Source organism: Rhincodon typus, chromosome 2 (assembly GCF_021869965.1).
Source record: "Rhincodon typus isolate 14 chromosome 2, sRhiTyp1.1, whole genome shotgun sequence".
Classification (NCBI taxonomy): Eukaryota; Metazoa; Chordata; class Chondrichthyes; order Orectolobiformes; family Rhincodontidae; genus Rhincodon; species Rhincodon typus.
The window spans coordinates 11638134-11657803 of record NC_063333.1 but is presented as its reverse complement, the minus strand read 5'-3'; the positions used below and the strand labels follow the sequence as shown (position 1 = coordinate 11657803).

At 44.2% G+C, this 19670-nt stretch overlaps 2 protein-coding genes across 2 annotated transcripts in view; one reads left to right on the top strand and one right to left on the bottom strand.

Annotated features, from left to right (window-relative positions):
* LOC109912771 (tetratricopeptide repeat protein 21B-like) overlaps nt 1-11920 on the bottom strand; it is a 116033-nt gene extending 104113 nt beyond the window's left edge. Inside the window, exons 1-3 of the mRNA XM_048618359.1 lie at nt 11070-11920; nt 10855-10927; nt 1476-1605 (exon numbers count right to left, since the gene is read on the bottom strand). Coding sequence (XP_048474316.1) covers nt 1476-1605; nt 10855-10881 — 157 coding nt within the window. The 5' untranslated portion in view covers nt 10882-10927; nt 11070-11920. The remainder of the gene's footprint in view (nt 1-1475; nt 1606-10854; nt 10928-11069) is intronic.
* A 4393-nt stretch (nt 11921-16313) lies between these two features.
* Nucleotides 16314-19670, top strand: part of LOC109912773 (Golgi reassembly-stacking protein 1) — a 28314-nt gene continuing 24957 nt past the window's right edge. The window contains exon 1 of the mRNA XM_020512210.2: nt 16314-16655. Within this exon, the coding sequence (XP_020367799.2) occupies nt 16329-16655 (327 nt within the window). The 5' untranslated portion in view covers nt 16314-16328. The remainder of the gene's footprint in view (nt 16656-19670) is intronic.

Genomic DNA, 19670 nt, shown 5'->3' with positions numbered 1-19670 from the left:
GTCAGCTTTCCTGCTCCTCTGATGCTGCTTGGCCTGCTGTGTTCATCCAGCTCTACACCTTGTTATCCCAAGGACTTGTACATGGGATTTGCAGGCAAGCATATAGTTGATCCACTCTTTTGTTTGTTCATGAATTCACGGCAAGTTATTCGATTTGGTGCCTTCTATCAATTCAACTTCCTTGCTTCTCACATATCCTGAAGATAAAGTTGCCTTCTTCCTCTTTGGTCTTTTAAGTTGAATTTATTTCTATTATCCCGGATAAGTCACCAATCTCCAATCCCTGAAGTTCCAGATTGCTACACTACAGCAGTAATAATGTCAAGAGAAAATCAATTTCTGTGCAACACTTTGGGTTGGAGTTAGGTTGTGAAAGGCACTCTAAGTGCACCGTCTTACATTCTTTATTCAGTGGGCTGGGAAAGTGCACAGTTCAAGCCCAAATGCAGAAACATGAAGTCAAAATAGTTGGCAACTTGCAAATAGATCGGAAGATGTTGGGAAGAGGTTTTGAAAATTAGAAGGCATGAAACACAGAACAAAACTCAGAAACTAGGAGCGAGAGGAGGCCATTCAGCCATTCAAGTCTGCTCTGCCATTCAACATGATCCTCCATGTGAACGCTATTTTCCTCACTTTCTCTCCATTCCCTTTAACGCCTTTGGTATCTAAAACATGTTTCAATCTCGTTCTTGAATATACTCAGTGACCCGGCCTCCACAGCCATCTAAATTCAAATAAAATCAACATTTCATGAGACTTCTCCCACTGGTGAAGCTCAATGAAAGAATGTGGAAGGCCAAATGGTGAGGCACTTCCTGCATTATGTTAGGTACACATCTAACGTACTTAATTGGTTGTAAAATGTCAGAACATACTGAGGTTGTGAAGGACTCCATATAAGTGCAAACCCTTTATTTGGAAATATGTTGCATTTATGACTTCATTCCCAAGCATATAATGCAGCGAGTTCCTGGATTCTGCTGTACTTCTGGAAGGAAATGACAATACCAAAGTTTGAGGAGATGTACTTCATTTACTGTTTTGATGCTTAGTTGCTGGAGAAGGAAATACTTTTCCATTTGCACAGCCAAAGGTGGGGGGTGCGGTGGGGCGGTGTGGTGAAGACGAAGAGGAGATACGGCAGCTTTTACAACTCTGGGATTTTACAGCCAATGAAGTACTTTTGACGGGTGTAACAGATTTCAATTCATTTGGTCATAAACCATTGTTCAGGTGAAATTCATGGAGGAAAACTGAACATGGAATGATACATTGAGAATACTCCACATGTCTAAATCCACAGATGGGTCAATCAAGCAGATTCTGATATGGTTCCTGAATCTTCCTAGCCCAGCTTTCCTCTATACATTTTGTTTGGGAAATGCTTTACACCCAAGTGCCAAAAATGAAAGATCTGCCCACGAGGTCCGAAAACTTAACATGCCTTCTTAGAAAGGTATATATTTTTTAACCTTCCATTAGATTCGTGAAAGCTTTGAGGAAAATCAGCACAGGATCATTGCAGCACATCGTCAATCCTTCATTAGCAGCGGTCAATGCATGGTGGAAATATTTTTCTTGACAGTAGTAAGCTACTGATGCCTGAAATTAAAACGGAAAGTAAATGACAAGTTACATACATAAAAATTGCAATAATGTATAGCATGTTACACACTCTGATATAATTCCTGGTGATTTTTATCTCAAAGTGACTTTTCCCATTTACATCATAGAATCCATAGCTCAGAAACAGGCCATTCGGTCCATCTGCTGCTGGTGTTGGTCTGAAGAAAGGTCCCTGGACCTGAACGTTGGCTAATGGGCAGGAAACAGCAAGTGGGCAAAACAGGTTCTTTTTCAAGTTGGCAAGTTGTAACCAATGGGGTTCCACAGGAATCAGTACTCGACTGCAAATATTTACAATATATACATGGATGACTTGGAGGACGGAAGTGAATATGCCATAGCCAAATTCGCCGACAACACAAAATAGGTGGAAAGGCAAGCAGCCAAAGTGATATAACAGGTTTATAGAGAGATATCTATAGGTTAAGTAAATGGGTAAAAAGTGGGGAGAATGCGAAGATGTTCGTTTTGGAAGGAAGAACAGAAGAACGGATTGTTTATATGGAGAAAAGCTACAGAAAGCTGCAACACAAAGGGATTCAGGGGAACTCGTGCATGAAACACAGAAAGAAACTAGCACACAGATGCAGCAGGTCCGAGTGCTCTGGTTTCCTACTACAGTCCAAAGATGTGCTGGCTAGGTGGATTGGCCATGCTAAATTGCCCGTAGTGTCTAGGGATGTGTAGATTAGGTGGGTTATAGGGGATGGGTCTGGGTGGGATGCTCTGAGAGTTGGTGTGGACTTGTTGGGCTGAAGGGCCTGTTTCCACACTGTAGGGATTCTAAGCCTAAGTCTAAGAAGACTAATGGAATAAAACCCGAAAAAACTGCAGATGCTGTAAATCAGAAACAAAAACAGAAATTGTTGGAAGAGCTCAGCAGGTTTGCAGCATCTGTACAGAGAAATCAGAGTTAATATTTCCGGTCAAGAAAGATTCTGAAGAAGGGTCACTCGACCCGAAACATGAAGGCTAATGGAATGTCGGCCCTTATAGAGTCATACAACATGGAAATAGACCCTTCGGCCCAACTCATCCATGCCATCAAGTTTCCCAAATGAAACTAGTCCTATTTGCCCGTGTTTGGCCCATATCCCTCTATACATTTATTATTCATGTACCTGTCCAAATATCTTTTAAATTTTGCAACTGTACCTGCATCCAGCACTTTCTCTGGCAGTTCATTCCACATATGAACCACCCTCCATGAAAAAGTTGCCCCTCAGGTCCCTCTTAAATCTTTCTCCTCTCACCTTAAAATTATGCCCTCTAGTTTTGAACTCCCCTAGCCTGGGAAAAGATCTTGGCTATTCCGCTCATATGTCTTTCATGATTTTATAAACCTCTATAAGGTCACCCCTCAACCTCCTACACCCTAGTGAAAAACATCTCAGCCTACCCATTCATTCCTCATGACTCATATTATTTCAAGGGGTTTCGAGTATAAGAGTAGGGAAGACTTATTGTAACTGTACAAGGTGCTGTTGAGATCACATCTGGAGTACTATGAGCAGTTTTGGTCCCCTTATTTAAGAAGATATTGTTTCATTGGAGACTGTTCAGAGAAGGTTCACTAGGATGATCCCCAGCGTGGAGTGTCTTATGAGCAATGACTAAACAGGTTGAGACTCTACCCGCTGGACTTTAGACAAATAAGAGGTGTTTTCATTGAACCATGTAGGATTCTTAAGGGACTTGACAGGGTGAATGCTGAGAAGATGTTTCCCCTCATGGGACAGTCCAGAGCCAGGGGGCATAGTCTCAGAATAAAGGGGTGTCAAATTAAGACTGAAATTTCTTCTCTCGGAGAGATGGGAGTCTTTGTAACTCCTTGCCACAGAGAGCTGTGGGGCACAGTCCTGGCACATATTTAAGGCTGAGATAGATAGATTCTTGATCAGTCAGGGAATCAAGGGTTATGGGGAAAAGACAGTGAAGTGAATATGAGTAATGTCAGATCAGCTGTGATCCTATTGAATGGCGATGCAGGATCCAGGGGCTGAATGGCCTACTTCTGTTTCTATTTCTAAAATGGTCTAACACATATATCCTATTTGCCCCAACCACTCCATATGGTTGTTAGTTTTACCAAATGCGCAACAAGTAACTAAAAGTGACAATTATAAATACATTAAAGAGAAGTTAACCAGGGAAAGAGTAGGACCCATTAGGGACCGAGAGGGGAACCTGTGTGGGAAGCCTCTGGATGTTGTAAGGGTATTGAACGAATATTTCTCTTTGGTCTTCAGCCTGGAAAAGGAGAAAGTTGGTACGGAATTCAGGAAAAGGGATTGTGAGGAACTTGCACAGTTTGACATAAGAAGTAGGGAGGTACTGGAGGCTCTGTCAGGATTAAAAATCTATGAATTATATCAGCTTTGCGACTTCATCACTGCAAAGTTAATTAATAAAAACAAAATTATGAAAAATTCTAATATTCCCAGAAGAAATAAACAATGGAGATACAAAGGTCTAAAAAATGAGTTTAAGACACAAACCTGTTGCTTAGTTTGGACTGAAGCTAATTGATCTATTTTACCTCAGCTTCCAAAACTGATAACACAATCTATTTCACCACATTGGCATTCGCTCCAGCATTTTCAATATCATGGAAAGGTTACAGCACTGAAGGAGTCCATTTGGCACAACGTGTCTATGCGGAGTCTCCAATGCAGCCACCCTCATGTCCTCTCTTCGGAGCTGTGCACGTGCTTCCTATTCAGATCACAACTTGAACATCGACAGGGCTAGTAAGAGTGTGAGGGGTGGAGAGGATCAGGACTTCATACAGTGGATTCAGAATTATTTTCCACAGCAGCATGTTTTTAACTTCCTAACATGAATGTCAGGACCCCATGTGGGGTTGCAAGCTGATATTTTGTGGTTACGAAGTCTGAGGTGGCAATGGCCAATCCCCATGCCCCTGCATTCATAGGTCTTCCCTTTCCCCATTGCTGCCACCACTGTTGGCTCATCAAATTTCTCAAGCCACTGAGCAAGGACACAGTGAGAAACAATTTGGGAAACCCTATTTTAATCTAATCAGAATTTAGATTAGAGATGGGAGGCTGTGCTAGACCTGGCTCCAGGAAATGAGGTGAGTGAAGTGGATCATTCAGAGAGCAGTGATCATTAGGAACATACGAACAGGAGTAGGCCATTCAGCCCCCCTAGCCTGCTCTACCATTCCAATAAGATCATCGCTGATCTGTAGCCTAACTCCACGTGTCTGCCTTGAGCCCATATCCTTTGATACTATTGCTTAATAAAAATTTGACTAACTCAGATTTAAATCTGACAATTGAAGTAGCATCAACTGCTGCTTGAGGATGAGTGTTCCAAACCACCACTGCTCTTTGTGTGCTTTCTAACATCTCTCCTGAAAGGCCTGGCCCTAATTCTTAGACCATTCCCCCAGTTCTAGAATCTTCAACCAGTGGGAATAGTTTATCTTTATCTGTCTTGTCTTTCCCTGTTAATATCCTAAAGACCTCAATTAGATTACCCCTTAACCCCCTAAATTCTAGAGAAATAGGCCTAATTTGTCTCATCTGTCCTCAAATTTAACCCCTGAAGTCCAGGTTTCATCCTTGTGAACCTGCGTTTAACTTCCTCCAGGGCCAAAACATCATTCTGAATGTGTGGTGTCCAGATCTGTTCACAATTCTCTAAGTGGGGACTAGCTTGGCTTTTGTACAACTGCAGCATTGCACCTGTATCCCTACACTCCAACCCTTTAGATATGGAGTCTAGCATTCCATTAGCATTCTTGACTATTTTCTGCACCAGTTCATGGCATTTTAAAGGGCTATGCACCTGAACACCCAAATCTCATTGAAAATCCACTATTTTTAATTTTGTGCCTTTTTAAGAAATACCTTGATGTATCCTTTCTTGGTCTGAAATGGATAACCTCACAGTTGCTTATATTAAAATCCATCTGCCACAGCTTTGTCCATTCACCTAATGTATCAATATCCTGTTATATTTTAATGCTGTTGTCAACACCGTCCACAATGCTGCCCAATTTTTGTCGTCAGCAAATTTGTATACTTAGATCATAGAATTCCTACAGTGTGGAAACAGGCCTTTTGGCCCAACAAGTCCACACCGACCCTTGAAGCATCCCACCCAGACCCATCCCCCTAATCTACACATCCGTGAACAATACGGGCAATTTAGCATGGCCAATCCACCTACCCTGCACATCTTTGGGCTGTGGGAGGAAACCAGAGCACCCAGAGGAAACCCACACAGACATGGGGAGAATGTGCAAACTCCACATAGACAGTCACCCGAGGGTGGAATCGAACCCGGGTTCCTGGCACTGTGAGGCAACTGTGCTAACCACTGAGCCACCGTGCCACCCTTGACTTCTATGACATTATTCAGTCATTGATGAATATTGTGAATAATTTGAGGCCCCAACATAGGTCCATGTGGCACTTCACTAGTCATGTCCCACCAATTTGAGTTCTTATCCTTATTCCAATTCTGTTTTTCCTGCCACCCAACCAATTTCCTATCCATGTCAACAATTTGCCCTCAACTCTGTAGGTTCCCGTCTTAGCTAACAGTTTCTTATGTGGGACTTTATCACAAGCCTTCTGGAAGTCCATTATAGTATAAGGTTTAATTTGACGATGCAAAAGGACAAGAATCAAACTTGGGCAGCAATAAATAATTGAACGAAACGCAACTCAATGAGTAAAAATGATTCCAGTTTTTTGGAGTCAATTCCAAAGATTTGCAAGTCAAACTTTAACAAAACAATGTGCTGTCATTGAAGAAGAGATAATTCAGTCAATATGTTTCCATGAAGGGAGAAAAAGTGGAGCAAACAAATCCAGAATTCCCTGGATGACAGAAGGTAGGAATTGTGAAGAAGAAAAAGGTGTGTTCATGACAGATGTCAGATACAATCAAGAACCAGGGTGAATATAAAGTATTCAGAGGAGAATTGAAAAGGCAAGTAAGAGAAGCATACAAGAAGAGACTTAGAACATAGAACATAGAACATTACAGCGCAGTACAGGCCCTTCGGCCCTCGATGTTGCGCCGACCTGTGAAACCAATCTGAAGCCCATCTAACCTAAACTATTCCATTATCATCCATATGTTTATCCAATGACCATTTAAATGCCCTTAAAGTGGGCGAGTCTACTATTTTTGCAGGCAGGGCATTCCACGCCCTTACTACTCTCTGAGTAAAGAACCTACCTCTGACATCTGTCCTATATCTATCACCCCTCAATTTAAAGCTATGTCCCCTCTTGCTAGCCATCACCATCCGAGGAAAAAGGCTCCCACTGTCCACCCTATCTAATCCTCTGATCATCTTGTATGTCTCTATCAAGTCACCTCTTAACCTTCTTCTCTCTAACGAAAACAGCCTCAAAACCCTCAGCCTTTCCTCATAAGACCTTCCCCCCATACCAGGCAACATCCTGGTAAATCTCCTCTGCACCCTTTCCAATGCTTCCACATCCTTCCTATAATGCGGTGACCAGAACTATACGCAATACTCCAACTGCAGCCGCACCAGAGTTTTGTACAGCTGCAACATGACCTCATGGCTCCGAAACTCAATCCCTCTACCAATAAAACCTAACATACTGTACGCCTTCTTAACAACGCTATCAACCTGGGTGGCAACTTTCAGTGATCTATGCACATGGATACCGAGATCTTTCTGCTCATCCACACTACCAAGAATCTTACCATTAGCCCAGTACTCTGTATTCCTGTTACTCCTTCCAAAGTGAATCACCTCACACTTTTCCGCATTAAACTCCATTTGCCACCTCTCAGCCCAGCTCTGCAGCTTATCTATGTCCCTCTGTAACCTGCAACATCCTTCCGCACTATCCACAACTCCACCGACTTTGGTGTCATCCGCAAATTTACTAACCCATCCTTCTACGCCCTCATCCAGGTCATTTATAAAAATGACAAACAGCAGTGGCCCCAAAACAGATCCGTGAGGTACACCACTAGTAACTGAACTCCAGGATGAACATTTCCCATCAACCACCACCCTCTGTCTTCTTACAGCTAGCCAATTTCTGATCCAAACCGCTAAATCACCCTCAATCCCATGCCTCCGTATTTTCTGCAATAGCCTACCATGGGGAACCTTATCAAACGCTTTACTGAAATCCAAATACACCACATCAACCGCTTTACCCTCATCCACCTGTTTGGTCACCTTCTCGAAGAACTCAATAAGGTTTGTGAGGCACGACCTACCCTTCACAAAACCGTGTTGACTATCCCTAATCAAATTATTCCTTTCTAGATGATTATAAATCCTATCTCTTATAATCCTTTCCAACACTTTACCCACAACCGAAGTAAGGCTCACTGGTCTATAATTACCAGGGTTGTCTCTACTCCCCTTGAACAAGGGGACAACATTTGCTAGTCTCCAGTCTTCTGGCACTATTCCTGAAGACAATGACGACATAAAGATCAAAGCCAAAGGCTCTGCAATCTCCTCTCTAGCTTCCCAGAGAATCCTAGGATAAATCCTATCCGGCCCAGGGGACTTATCTATTTTCACACCTTCCAGAATTGCTAACACCTCCTCCTTATGAACCTCAATCCCGTCTAGTCTAATAGACAGTATCTCAGTATTCTCCTCGACTACATTGTCTTTTTCCTGTGTGAATACTGACGAAAAATATTCATTTAGCACCTCTCCTATCTCTTCGGACTCCACGCACAACTTCCCACTACTGTCCTTGACCGGCCCCAATCTTACTCTAGTCATTCTTTTATTCCTGACATACCTATAGAAAGCTTTAGGGTTTTCCTTGATCCTACCTGCTAAAGACTTCTCATGTCCCCTCCTGGCTCTTCTTAGCTCTCTCTTTAGGTCCTTCCTGGCTAACTTAACAGTTAACATAAAAAGGAACTCATTTATCATGTTGTAGTGATTGGAACAAGTGCCCAGTGAATCTTATTGACTATGAGATCCTTGACTGGGGCTGTTAACCCAGGCCGATCAGGGACCCCTGGCTGACGGATGTAAACAGGAGATTCAGGGAATCTCCTCAATCTAGGAACTGACTCTAAGCTGGCTGCTCAGAGCCCACGTACTATACACATGTAAATAAAGGGTGACTTGGAGACAGGATACTGGCCTCTGTGCAGTTATTTCTCACTTATAGGTATAGAAATAGTACAAGGGCAGTGAAAGAAGGAGAGGGACAAAAAAAGGGAGGCTTGGCTGAGGCATTAGGGTGGCATTGTCCCTCACAGCACCAGGGACCTGGGTTCAGTTCCACCCTTGGGTTTCTGTCTGTGTGGAGTTTGCATATTCTCCCTGTGTCTATGTCGGTTTCCTCGGGTGATCCAATTTCCTCGCATAGTCCAAAGATGTGCAGGTTAGGTGGATTGGCCATGCTAAATCACCTGTAGTGCCTGAGGATGAGTGGATCAGGTGGATTAGCCATGGCTAATGTACGGTTACAGGGATAGGGCAGATCTAGGTGGGATGCACCATACACAGGTTGGTGAAAATGGGCAGACATGTGGCAGATAAGATTTAACACAGAGAAGTGGGAGGTGAACGTTCTGATAGGAAGAACATAGAGAGCAATAGTGCAATTCTAGAGGGGGTGCAGGAATGGATGGACCTGGATATACATGCGCAAAATCATTTAAAGTGGCTAGACAACTTGAGAGCGTGGTTAATAAAGCACACATTATCCTTCATCAGTATTGCATGTATCAAGAACCAGAGGCCACAGACCTAAGGTAATTGGCAATGTGAAAAAAAATTTTTTGTGCAACAAGTGGTTAGGGTCTGCAAAGCCTAGAGTGCTAGAGGCAGGTTCAATGAAGGCATTCAAGAAGAAATTTTGATTATTACCTGAAAAGGAAGAATGGGCAGGACTATAAGGACAAGGTGGGATGGTGGCACTCATGAACTGGCCTTTCAAAAAGCTAGAACAGGCGTGAATGTAGAAATATACAAATACAGGCCTTTCAGCAATTCTAGGTCCTCTGCCGTTCAATATTAGAATAGTTAGGTGGTTATTGTTGACTGGTGTGGACACGATGGGCTGAAGGGAGCTTTTCTGTGCTGTAAATCTCCATGATTCTGAGACCCAGTAAAATCTAGGTAATGTTCTGGGGACACGGGTTGAATCCCACGGTGACACACATGGTAGAATTTGAATTCAATAAAAATCTGGAATTTAGAGTCTAATGATGACCATGAATCCATTGTCAATTGTTTGAAAAATCCATCAGGTTCACTAATGTCCTTTTGGGAAGGTCTCTGCCATCCTTACCTGGTCTGGCCTACATGTGATTCCAGGCACACATAAATGGGGTTGACTCTTAACTGCCCTCTGGGTGATTAGGAACTGGCAGCAGATGCTGGCCTAGCAAGCAATGCCCATTTCCCATGAACGAATAAAAATTTATAAGGCATCCGGATAGGTACATGAATAGGAAGGCTTTGGAGGGATTCAGGCCAAATGCTGGCAAATGGGACTAGGTTAATGTAGGGTATCTGACAGAAGGGTCTGTTTCTGTGCTGTACGACGCTATGACTGTTCGAACTGGCATGGGCATGGTGGGCCAAATGGCCTTCTCCTTTGGTGTATCATACTGTAAGTTTTCAGTGTTCTGCTCTTTTGTGCAAAAGAGAGAGAAAGGGAAATGATACAGTATTCAGTGGCATCATTACTGCAGTTCATCAAAAAGAGTTCACATCATTATGGAGGAGCAAAACATCAAAGAAGGAAACTTCAGACAGCATTTTCTTCAAGTTAATTTACACCATTAACCAACATTGGTCAGGTGGGCCGAGTGGCCTCCCTGTGTACCTTATGATTCTCTAATCTTGAGACAAGTGAATTACGATTGCCAGCAGGAATTATAACTCCATGATTTTCCAGGAAATGGCGAAAGCTCAGGAACATTCAAATCAATGTAGATAACTGCACAGAACCTGATACCATTGGCGAAATGGTCTCGTTCTTTGCCATTGTCACCAAAATTCTAAATGAACAATTACAACCAAGGTCACTAGTTTGAAAAATATAAATTGTGGAAATCAGTCTCCAAAATCCAGGCGTGTCCTGGGATACTGGAGTGGGTTTGCCAACTGCAAAGTGATATCACCTGATCAGTTGAACCCGTCTCTTAATTACTGGTTATAACCTGAACCAAATGGAACAGAAACAACATATTACTGGCTCTGCAACATACCAAAGTGATGGACTCGACGTCAGCCATCCCGCGCTCTGAGAGATTAGCTGCTTTTTTCTTGTCCTCACCAATCCTGCCGTTAGAAAAACAAAAGGAAAAAGAAATAATAATAAACGATGACTGCGGCTGTGACTAACAGTAAACAAAATAAGTTACAGTATCTGCGTAAGTTAGAAAGCATGTTCCAAAGCAACTCCCCGTGCGCTGCCTCTTGCCTGAGATCTGCAGGTCCAGCCGCCGCTTCTCTCTGTTGCTAATCAGCTGCTTGTTGCTACACAACAGGACTCGAGGCGTCGTCGCTCATTGGCCAAGAGCAGCGCGCGGGTCAGAGAGGAAGAGAGGTGATTGGCCAGCATCAAGGTTTGGACACAGACAGAGCGAGCAGGCATCGAATGATGAGCCAATAGAAGAGCGACGGACACAACGAGGATCTGATTGGTCCAGAACCAGAGGGTTGGGCCAAGATCAAGTAATTGATTGGTCCATTAGCAGGTCCCCTGGCAGAGTGGGGATCTAATTGGGATATAACCGGGGGGAGGGGGTGTTTGGACCAAAATCAAGAAAATGATTAACAAAAACAGAAGTTGCTGGAAAAGCTCAGCAGGTCCGGCTGCATCTGTGAAGAAAAAAGTCAGAGTTAACGTTTTGGGTCCGGTGACCCTTCCTCATTCTGATGCTGAGCTTTTCCAGCAAATTCTATTCTTGTTTCTGATTTTACAGCATCCGCAGTTCTTTCGGTTTTACCAAGAAAATGATTGTTCAACTGTAGAAGACTAGAAAATGAGGGGTGCTGATTGGTGTACAACCAGAGGGTTGGACAGAAAGAATTGTGGAAGGGCAATACGTGTGGGGATTGAATCGGGGAACAGCCAGGCATTTCTGTGGCCAAAGGTATGATTCCAGGATGGTATGTAGGTGTAGCACTAAAATTCTTGTTGGAATATTTGTTGGTGCAGTCAAAGAGGGTTTAAGCTAGCTAGGTGGGGGAGAACCTGAAGGGATTGAGTACAGAAGCAAAGATGTTTTTCTTCAATTCATAAATCATAGATTACAGTGTACAGTGTACAAAGAGGCCATTCAGCCTATTAGGTCTGCACCAACTCTCTGAAGAACATCCCACTCAGCCTTCTATCCTATCCCCATATTTCCCATGGCTAATCCATCTAGCCTGCACATCCCTGGACACTATGGACAATTTAGCATAGCCAATTCACCCAACCTGCACATCTTTGGACTGTGGGTGGAAACTGGAGCACCTGCAGGAAACTCTCACAGACATGGGGAGAACGTGCAAACCCCACGTAGACAGTTGCTTGAGGCTGGAACCGAACCTGGGTCACTGGCACTGTGAGGCAGTAGTGCTAACCAATGTGCTGTGGTAATTATATGGGACATTGGTTAGACTGCATCTAGAATATTGTGTGCAATTGGTCCTTTTGTCTTAGGAAGGATATACCTCCCACAGAGAGGCAGTACAACAGATGCTCACCAGATTGATTCCTGAGATGATCGGACTGTCCGATGAGGAGAAATTGAAGAGACCAGGCCTGCAATCTCTAGGATGAGACCAGCAGAACCTGATAAAGTTCTTCAAGAGATAGACAGGATAGGTGCAGAAAGAATATTTCACTGGCTAGGCAGATGAGTCTAGAACCAGGGGATATATTCTTAAATAAGGGATGAGGAGGAATTTCTTCACTTAGAGGATCTTTGAAATTCCAGAGGACTGCAGAATCTCAGTCATTCCAATGGAAGTCCATGGCCCAATCTTTGGAAATGAGGCTGGAGGAAAAGGCAGGCAGTTGAAGTTGGGGAGGTTTTAATTGATTTATTGCAGAGCATTAGTCAGAGTGAAGTGAATTTTTTTAAATTTCAAGAAGTGACAAACTTTGGAGCCATCGGGTCATGCTCAGCCATATCATGGCTGATATGTTTCTCAACCCCATTCTCCTGCCTTCTCCCCTTAACCCAGTATCCCCTTACCAGTCAAGAACCTCTCTATCTCTGAGTTAACGATACTCAATGACTTGGCCTCCTCAGCCTTTTTGCAGCAATGAGTTCCACAGATTAACCACCCTCTGGCTGAAGAAATTCCTCCTCAATAGTTCTAAAGGGTCATCACTTCACTCTGAGGCTGTGTCAGCTGGTCCTAGTCTCTCCTACTAGTGGAAACCTCATCTCCACGTCCACTATACCCAGGCCTCTCAGTATTCTGTAAGTTTCAATGCAATCCCTCCTCATCCTTGTCAACTCCATCCAGTATAGACTTATTTTTGTGGTTTGTAGATTGTTAGGAATAGAGAAAGGAATAGCAAGAGAAATCTGATTTGGTGAGTAGTGGATAAAGTTGAGTAATTGGCTCCTTGTTTATTGTTTGTAGTTGGTAAGGATCACAATGGCAGGAGAACCCTGCCCTGTGGAATGCTCCTCCTATGTGGGAAATCAGGGATACTCCAGTGTCCTATGTATGCAGGAAGTTTGTTCAGCTGCAGCTCCTGATTGATCACATTGAGCAGCTGGAGCTGTGGGTAGACTCACTATTGGAAAACTTCTGAAGGACAGGATTAATCATCATTTGGAAAGGCAGGAGTTGATCAGGAAGTATCAGCATGGATTTGTTAGGTGAAGACCCTGTCTAATTTAATTGAGCTTTTTGAATAAGTGACTAAATATATCGATGAAAGTAGTGCAGTTGATGTGGTTTACATGAACTTTAGTAAAACGTATGGAAGTTTGGTCCAAAAGATAAGCCCATAGGATCCGAGGTAAGTTGGCAAAATGGTTCCAAAATTAGCTTACAAATAGGAGGCAAAGTGTGGTGGTGGAGGGATGTTTTTCTGATTGGAAGCCTGTGACCAGTGGTATACCACAGGGATTGGTGCTGGGACCCTTGCTGTTTGTTGTATATGTTAATGACTTAGATGTGAATGTAGAAGACATAAGTACTAATTTTGCAGATGGCATGGAAATTACTGGTGTCATTGCTAGTGAGGCTAGGGCTCGGTCTGACATTGATCAGTTGGTAAATTGGGCAGAGCGACAGCAGATGGAATTTAATCCTGATAAGTGTGAGGTGATGCATTTTGGGAGGTCCAACAAGAGAAGGGTATACACAATGAATGGTAGGGCCCTAGGGAGTACTGAGCAGCAAAGGTACCTTGGTATACAAGTCCATAGATCCTTGAAGGTGTCAGCAGAGGTAGACAGTGTGGTGAAGAAGGCGTCAGAGATGCTTGCTTTCATTAGCTGAGGCATAGTATACCGGAGCAAGGAAGTCTTGTTACACTTTTATAAAATGTTTTAGGCCACTGATGGAATACTGTGTGCAGTTCTCATTGCCACACTATCAGAAGGACGTGACTGCACTGGAGAGAGTGCAGAGGGGATTCACCAGGATGTTGCCTGGGATGAAAAGTTTCAATTGTGAGGATGGACTGGATAGACTGGGTTTGTTTTCCTTGGAGCAGAGGAGGCTGAGAGGTATGTGATTGAGGTATACAAAATTATGAGATACATAGGCAAATAATTTGCGACAATATTTTCCACGTGGAAGATGTTTCTAAGATCAGAGGGCTCAAGTTTAGGATGAGGAATAAGTTGTTTAGGGGGGGAATCTGAGGAAAGGTTTTTTTCACCCAGATGATGGTAGAAATATGGAACGTGCTACTTGAGAGGGTGGTGGAGGCAGGTACTCTCACAACATTTAAGAAGTATCTGGATGAGTCAGAGCGTGGTAGGCTATGGATCAAGTGCAGATAAATGGGATTAGTTTAGTTTGGTATTTGTTGGTCAGCATAGAGATAGCAGCTGAAGGGCTTGTTTCTATACCGTTTGACTTGATGACTCAAAAGTCCTCAACCACTCCTTATATGACAAGGCCTTCGTTCTTGGGATCATTGTTGTGAACGTCCAACTGCCAGCCCCTCTTCCATGCTATTCCCCCTGTCTCTGCGCTAGTTTTCCCTTTTTAAGTACTCGCTTTTTGAAGCCACCATTTAATCTGCCTCCACCACACATTCTAGCCACGTATTCCAGCCTCCAGTCACTGAGCAAAATCTTAGTTCTTTATGGCATCTTTTGCCATATCAGTTGAAATTGATACTCTGGTTCTTGAAACTTCTGCCAAAAATTTCACTCAAAGCAATTGATGGAAGATATCGAGAGAGGGGACCATCACAGAGAATGGCCGTTTGAATAAGGTAAAAGAAAGAAGAACTTGAGTATTGTCAGAGCTTATTGCCATACACTCATCAGGATAATTTGTAAGAAGAAAATTTGTGGAAAAAAACCAATGTTTATACTGTATGAGAGGACAGCATTTGTTGGCTGGTAGGAAGAATGCACCACTTAATGTGACTGACAGCCAAATGCTGGATTTGTTTACATTTTAAATTTTAAACTCTGCAGGCTGACTCTATCAAAGCCGAAACATGAATTAGTGAAAGACTATCACTTGTGAAGTGTATCTACACATTCTTTTTGTCCGCAAAGAACTTTAATATATAGCATCCAATAATTGCAATTATAATATGCCTTTTGTATTCTGAGGACTTTTGAAAACACCCACCAGACCACTCACAGAATTACTTTTCTTGCAATTACTATTCTGCAAATGTTCACAAAAAGCAACCAAGAGCCAAATGATCATTTAATCTCTATTAATGATGTCGGTTTTGGTACATCATGAATTTAGTGAGGATTGTTTGATTAGTACCAAATTGCTGGAAAAACTCAGATAACAAGGTGCAGGGCTGGATGAACACAGCAGGCCAAGCAGCATCAGAGGAGCAAAGCTGACGTTTCAAGCCTGGACCCTTCTTCAGGTCTAGGCCCGAAACGTCAGCTTTCCTGATCCTCTGATGCTGCGTTCATCCAGCTCTACACCTTGTTATCTCAGATTCTCCAGCATCTGCAGTTCCTACTATTGCTGGAAAAACTCAGCAGGTCAGGGGGCAATGTTCCCAGAGTCCAGCGGGAGGCGGTAATGTTCCCGGAGTCCGGCGGGAGGGGGCGACGTTCCCGGAGTCCGGCGGGAGGGGGCGACGTTGCCGGAGTCCGGCGGGAGGGGGCGATGTTACCGGAGTCCGGCGGGAGGGGGCGATGTTCCCGGAGTCGGGCGGGAGAGGGCGATGTTCCCGGAGTCCGGCGGTAATGTTTCTGGAGTCCAGCGGAAGGGGGCGATGTTCCCGGAGTCCAGTGGGAGGGGGCGATGTTCGATCCTGGAGTCCAGCGGGAGGGGGCGATGTTTGCGGAGTCCGGCGGGAGGGGGCGACGTTCCCGGAGTCCGGCGGGAAGGGGCGATGTTACCGGAGTCCGGAGGGAGGGGGCGATGTTCCCGGAGTCGGGCGGGAGGGAGCGATGTTCTCTGAGTCCGGCGGGAGGCGGTAATGTTCCCGGAGTCCAGCGGGAGGTGACGATGTTCTCTGAGTCCGGCGGGAGGCGGTAATGTTCCCGGAGTCCGGCGGGAGGCGGTAATGTTCCCGGAGTCCAGCGGGAGGTGGCGATGTTCCCGGAGTCGGGCGGGAGAGAGCGATGTTCCCGGAGTCGGGCGGGGGGGAGTGATGTTCTCTGAGTCCGACGGGAGGCGATATGTTCCCGGAGTCCAGCGCGAGGGGGCGATGTTCCCGGAGTCCGGCGGGAGGTGGCGATGTTCCCGGAGTCCGGCGGGAGGGGGCGATGTTGCCGGAGTCCGGCCTTGGTCAGGGCAAAGTTGGAGGTTCGGAGCGAGGAGCGGAGGAGCAGCGAGTCCGAGGATGGGAGGCTCTCAGAGCAGCGGCAGCGAGGGCTACCACGTCTATGGGGTGGGTAGAGGCTGGGGTCCGGGGTCCGGGATACGACGAGGCCCCGGGCGGTAGTTGGAGTTCACTTCGGCGGGGGCCGGTCAACCAGGAAGTTCCATTCCGTATGTGGCCGGGGAGGCCTCCTGCCGCCCGGGCCCCAGGGCCGGGAAGCGGTGACCGAGCTGCTCCCGGGATCTTGTTGCTGCCCTCAGTTAGAAACATAACGACACACCGTCACCTGCCCGCATTAGTTAATCCCTTCACATTTGTTCCTTTCATGAGATTGCTTCAGCAACTTCTAAAGAAGCTTTCCTTTAATGCATTTTTTCTCCAAAATTAAACGAACTCCTGCTCCAAACGGCACACTTGAATTCCTAAGTGTTGAAAAATAGCAAAGTTTCATTTAAGGACTGATAATTTCTCACAGACGGTACAAAAGTTTGCTAGTTATATGCACGGTGCTTAGGCTTTAGTTTGGGTTGAATTAAGATTTAAATAATTTTTGTTTTGATTGGATTTACAGTGTTTCATAACTTTACATAGGGGCGCCAGATGTACGGAAAGTTCCACTGTTGAGGTCTAGAGGTTTGCTGATGTGGCACCTCTTTTTAAAAAATGTTACGTTACGTCAGGTAACTATTGAAAAGTTTGGCTGTGTTTGTAAAATTTTAGAATCCATAATTCAAGGTGAAACCAGTGAGTATCTGGAAATGTGTAGGCTAATTATCACAGTCGGCATGGATTTCTTAAAGAAAGTGTTAGGTTATGTTTGGAAACATATCATTGAGGTTTGTGAGCTTAGGTGAAAAATAGTTAAGGTTTTGTGTGGGTTTCAGAACCCAGCCAGTATTACAACAAGAGGTGTCATAGAAAATTTTGAGTGTGTTTTAATGGAAATAAAGCATGTAGATAGAAAAATAGCAGGAATCAGTTCTTAAGAGTGATATTGCACTTGTGCCCTTTCTGCTGAATTTCTTGCCAACACTGTTTTTATCTTACATTTCCAGCATCTGCAGCAGTTTTGATTTTAATTAACCAAATTAATAAATGGGTTTTTGCTTTGAGTGGAAGGACAGTGTCAACAATGCATCAGAAAGTTTGAAACAGCTGAAGAAATTGATGCTGAGGATTAAACATACAGTCCAATCAAGTCATACCCAATCACGATTATTTTAGGATACCTGGTCGGCATGGATGAGTTGGATCGAAGGTTCTGTTTCCGTGCTGTACAATAATAATCACGTTCAGTACTTGGAAAAATGTAACTCGGTCTTTGTCCAGTGGGCTTGATTGCTACAAAGGAAATGCTTGCATTTATATCATGTTTTTCACCATCACTGGACAGTTTAAAGTTCTTTGCAGCTAATGGAGTACTCTTTTGAATTATAGCTGTAGGAAGTGCAGCAACCAATTTGCACTCGGCAAACTCCCCCACAAATATCTTCTTTGGTAGTCCCTAGAGATAAAGGTTTACTTTGCTTCTTCCACTTCAGAGTGGGACAATATGATCATGTCTATAAAATCTGTTATATGATTTGTTATTTTGGCTGAGATGCACATATTGGCCAGGACTCTGGGAAGAAATCTTCTGTTGTTCTTTGAATAAGTACCATGGAATCTTTGTATCTACCCAGCAGACAGACAGACACTCAGTTTAATGTCTCTTCTGAAAGATATCATCTTCGATGTGCAGCAATTGCTCGGTACCGTACTGGAATGTCACCTCAACTTTTGCTGTAAAGTCCTAAAGTACGATTTGACCCTTGGAGCCTAGTGACCAAGAGGTCAGCTAACAAAATTGATAACATCTCTGTGCAGTCATACCCTCTGCCGGAGTTTCTGTAGAATTTCGGGGCTCGGTGGGAGGACATCTTATTTGCATAAACAGGCAACCCTGTGCATCACTTAAGGAGCAAGACTGGTGCCCACCTGTGCATGGTTGCCAGAAACTCCGGTGACTGTATTCAAATAAACTATTGACCTCGGTCAGGATGCGGATGCTGTAAATCAGGAGCAAAAACAAAGTTGCTGGAAGCTCAGCAGGTCTGGCAGCATATGGGAAGAAAAAAATCCGAGTTAACGTTTTGGGTCCGGTGACCCTTCCTCAGAACTGATGGTAGCTGCATATAAACCGACGTTTTCCCGTCAGTTCTGAGGAAAGGTCATTGGACCTGAAATATTAACTCTGATTTTTTTCCTCTCAAATGCTGCCAGACCTGCTGAGCTTCCAGCAACTTCTGTTTTTGTCCATTCTGATTTGTTCTTCTTCTGTTCAAAGGTCAGTCCAACACACAACGTCACAACCTCCACCATACGTAGAACAAGGAAGCACGTTGTGAATCCACTTCAGCCAGAGCTGGGATTGAAACCCATACTGTAGGCACTAATCCAATCCATCTGGCTCTCCAACCAAGTGGCCTTCCAAGCTTTAGACCACATATCTGAGACCACACCGCTAAGAAAGCCAGCTTCCACCTCTGTAACATTGACTGACTTTACCCTGACACAGCTTATCTGCTGCATCCTCATCCCTTTGTTTGCTCCAGACTTGATTAATCTGACATACTGTAGGCTAGTGTCCTGCATCATACTTTCTGTAAGCTGAATGTCAACCATACTCCGCTATCTGTTCTTCTAGCCTGCACTAACTCCTGTTCACAGATCACCCGTGTTCTTGCTGCTCAATGTTAATAGAATCCTTACAGTGTGGAAGCAGGCCACTTGGCTCATTGAATCCACACCAACCTTCTGAAGAGCATCCCATCCAGACCCACAACCCCTACCTTATCTCTGTACCTCTGCTTTTCCCATGGCTAATCCACCTAAACTGCATGTCTTTGGACTGTGGACGAGATTTAAATGTGGGAACCAGCCACCCTGTACACACTGCAACAAGTGAAATCATTCAGAAAAGGAAGACAGAGAAAGAGTGTTCTGATCAGCAAAAGAATCATCTCATCTGTCCTGCGTACAGTGACCACTGAATTGTTTTTATTTATACATGAGATATGGATTTTTATCCCATCCCTACCTACC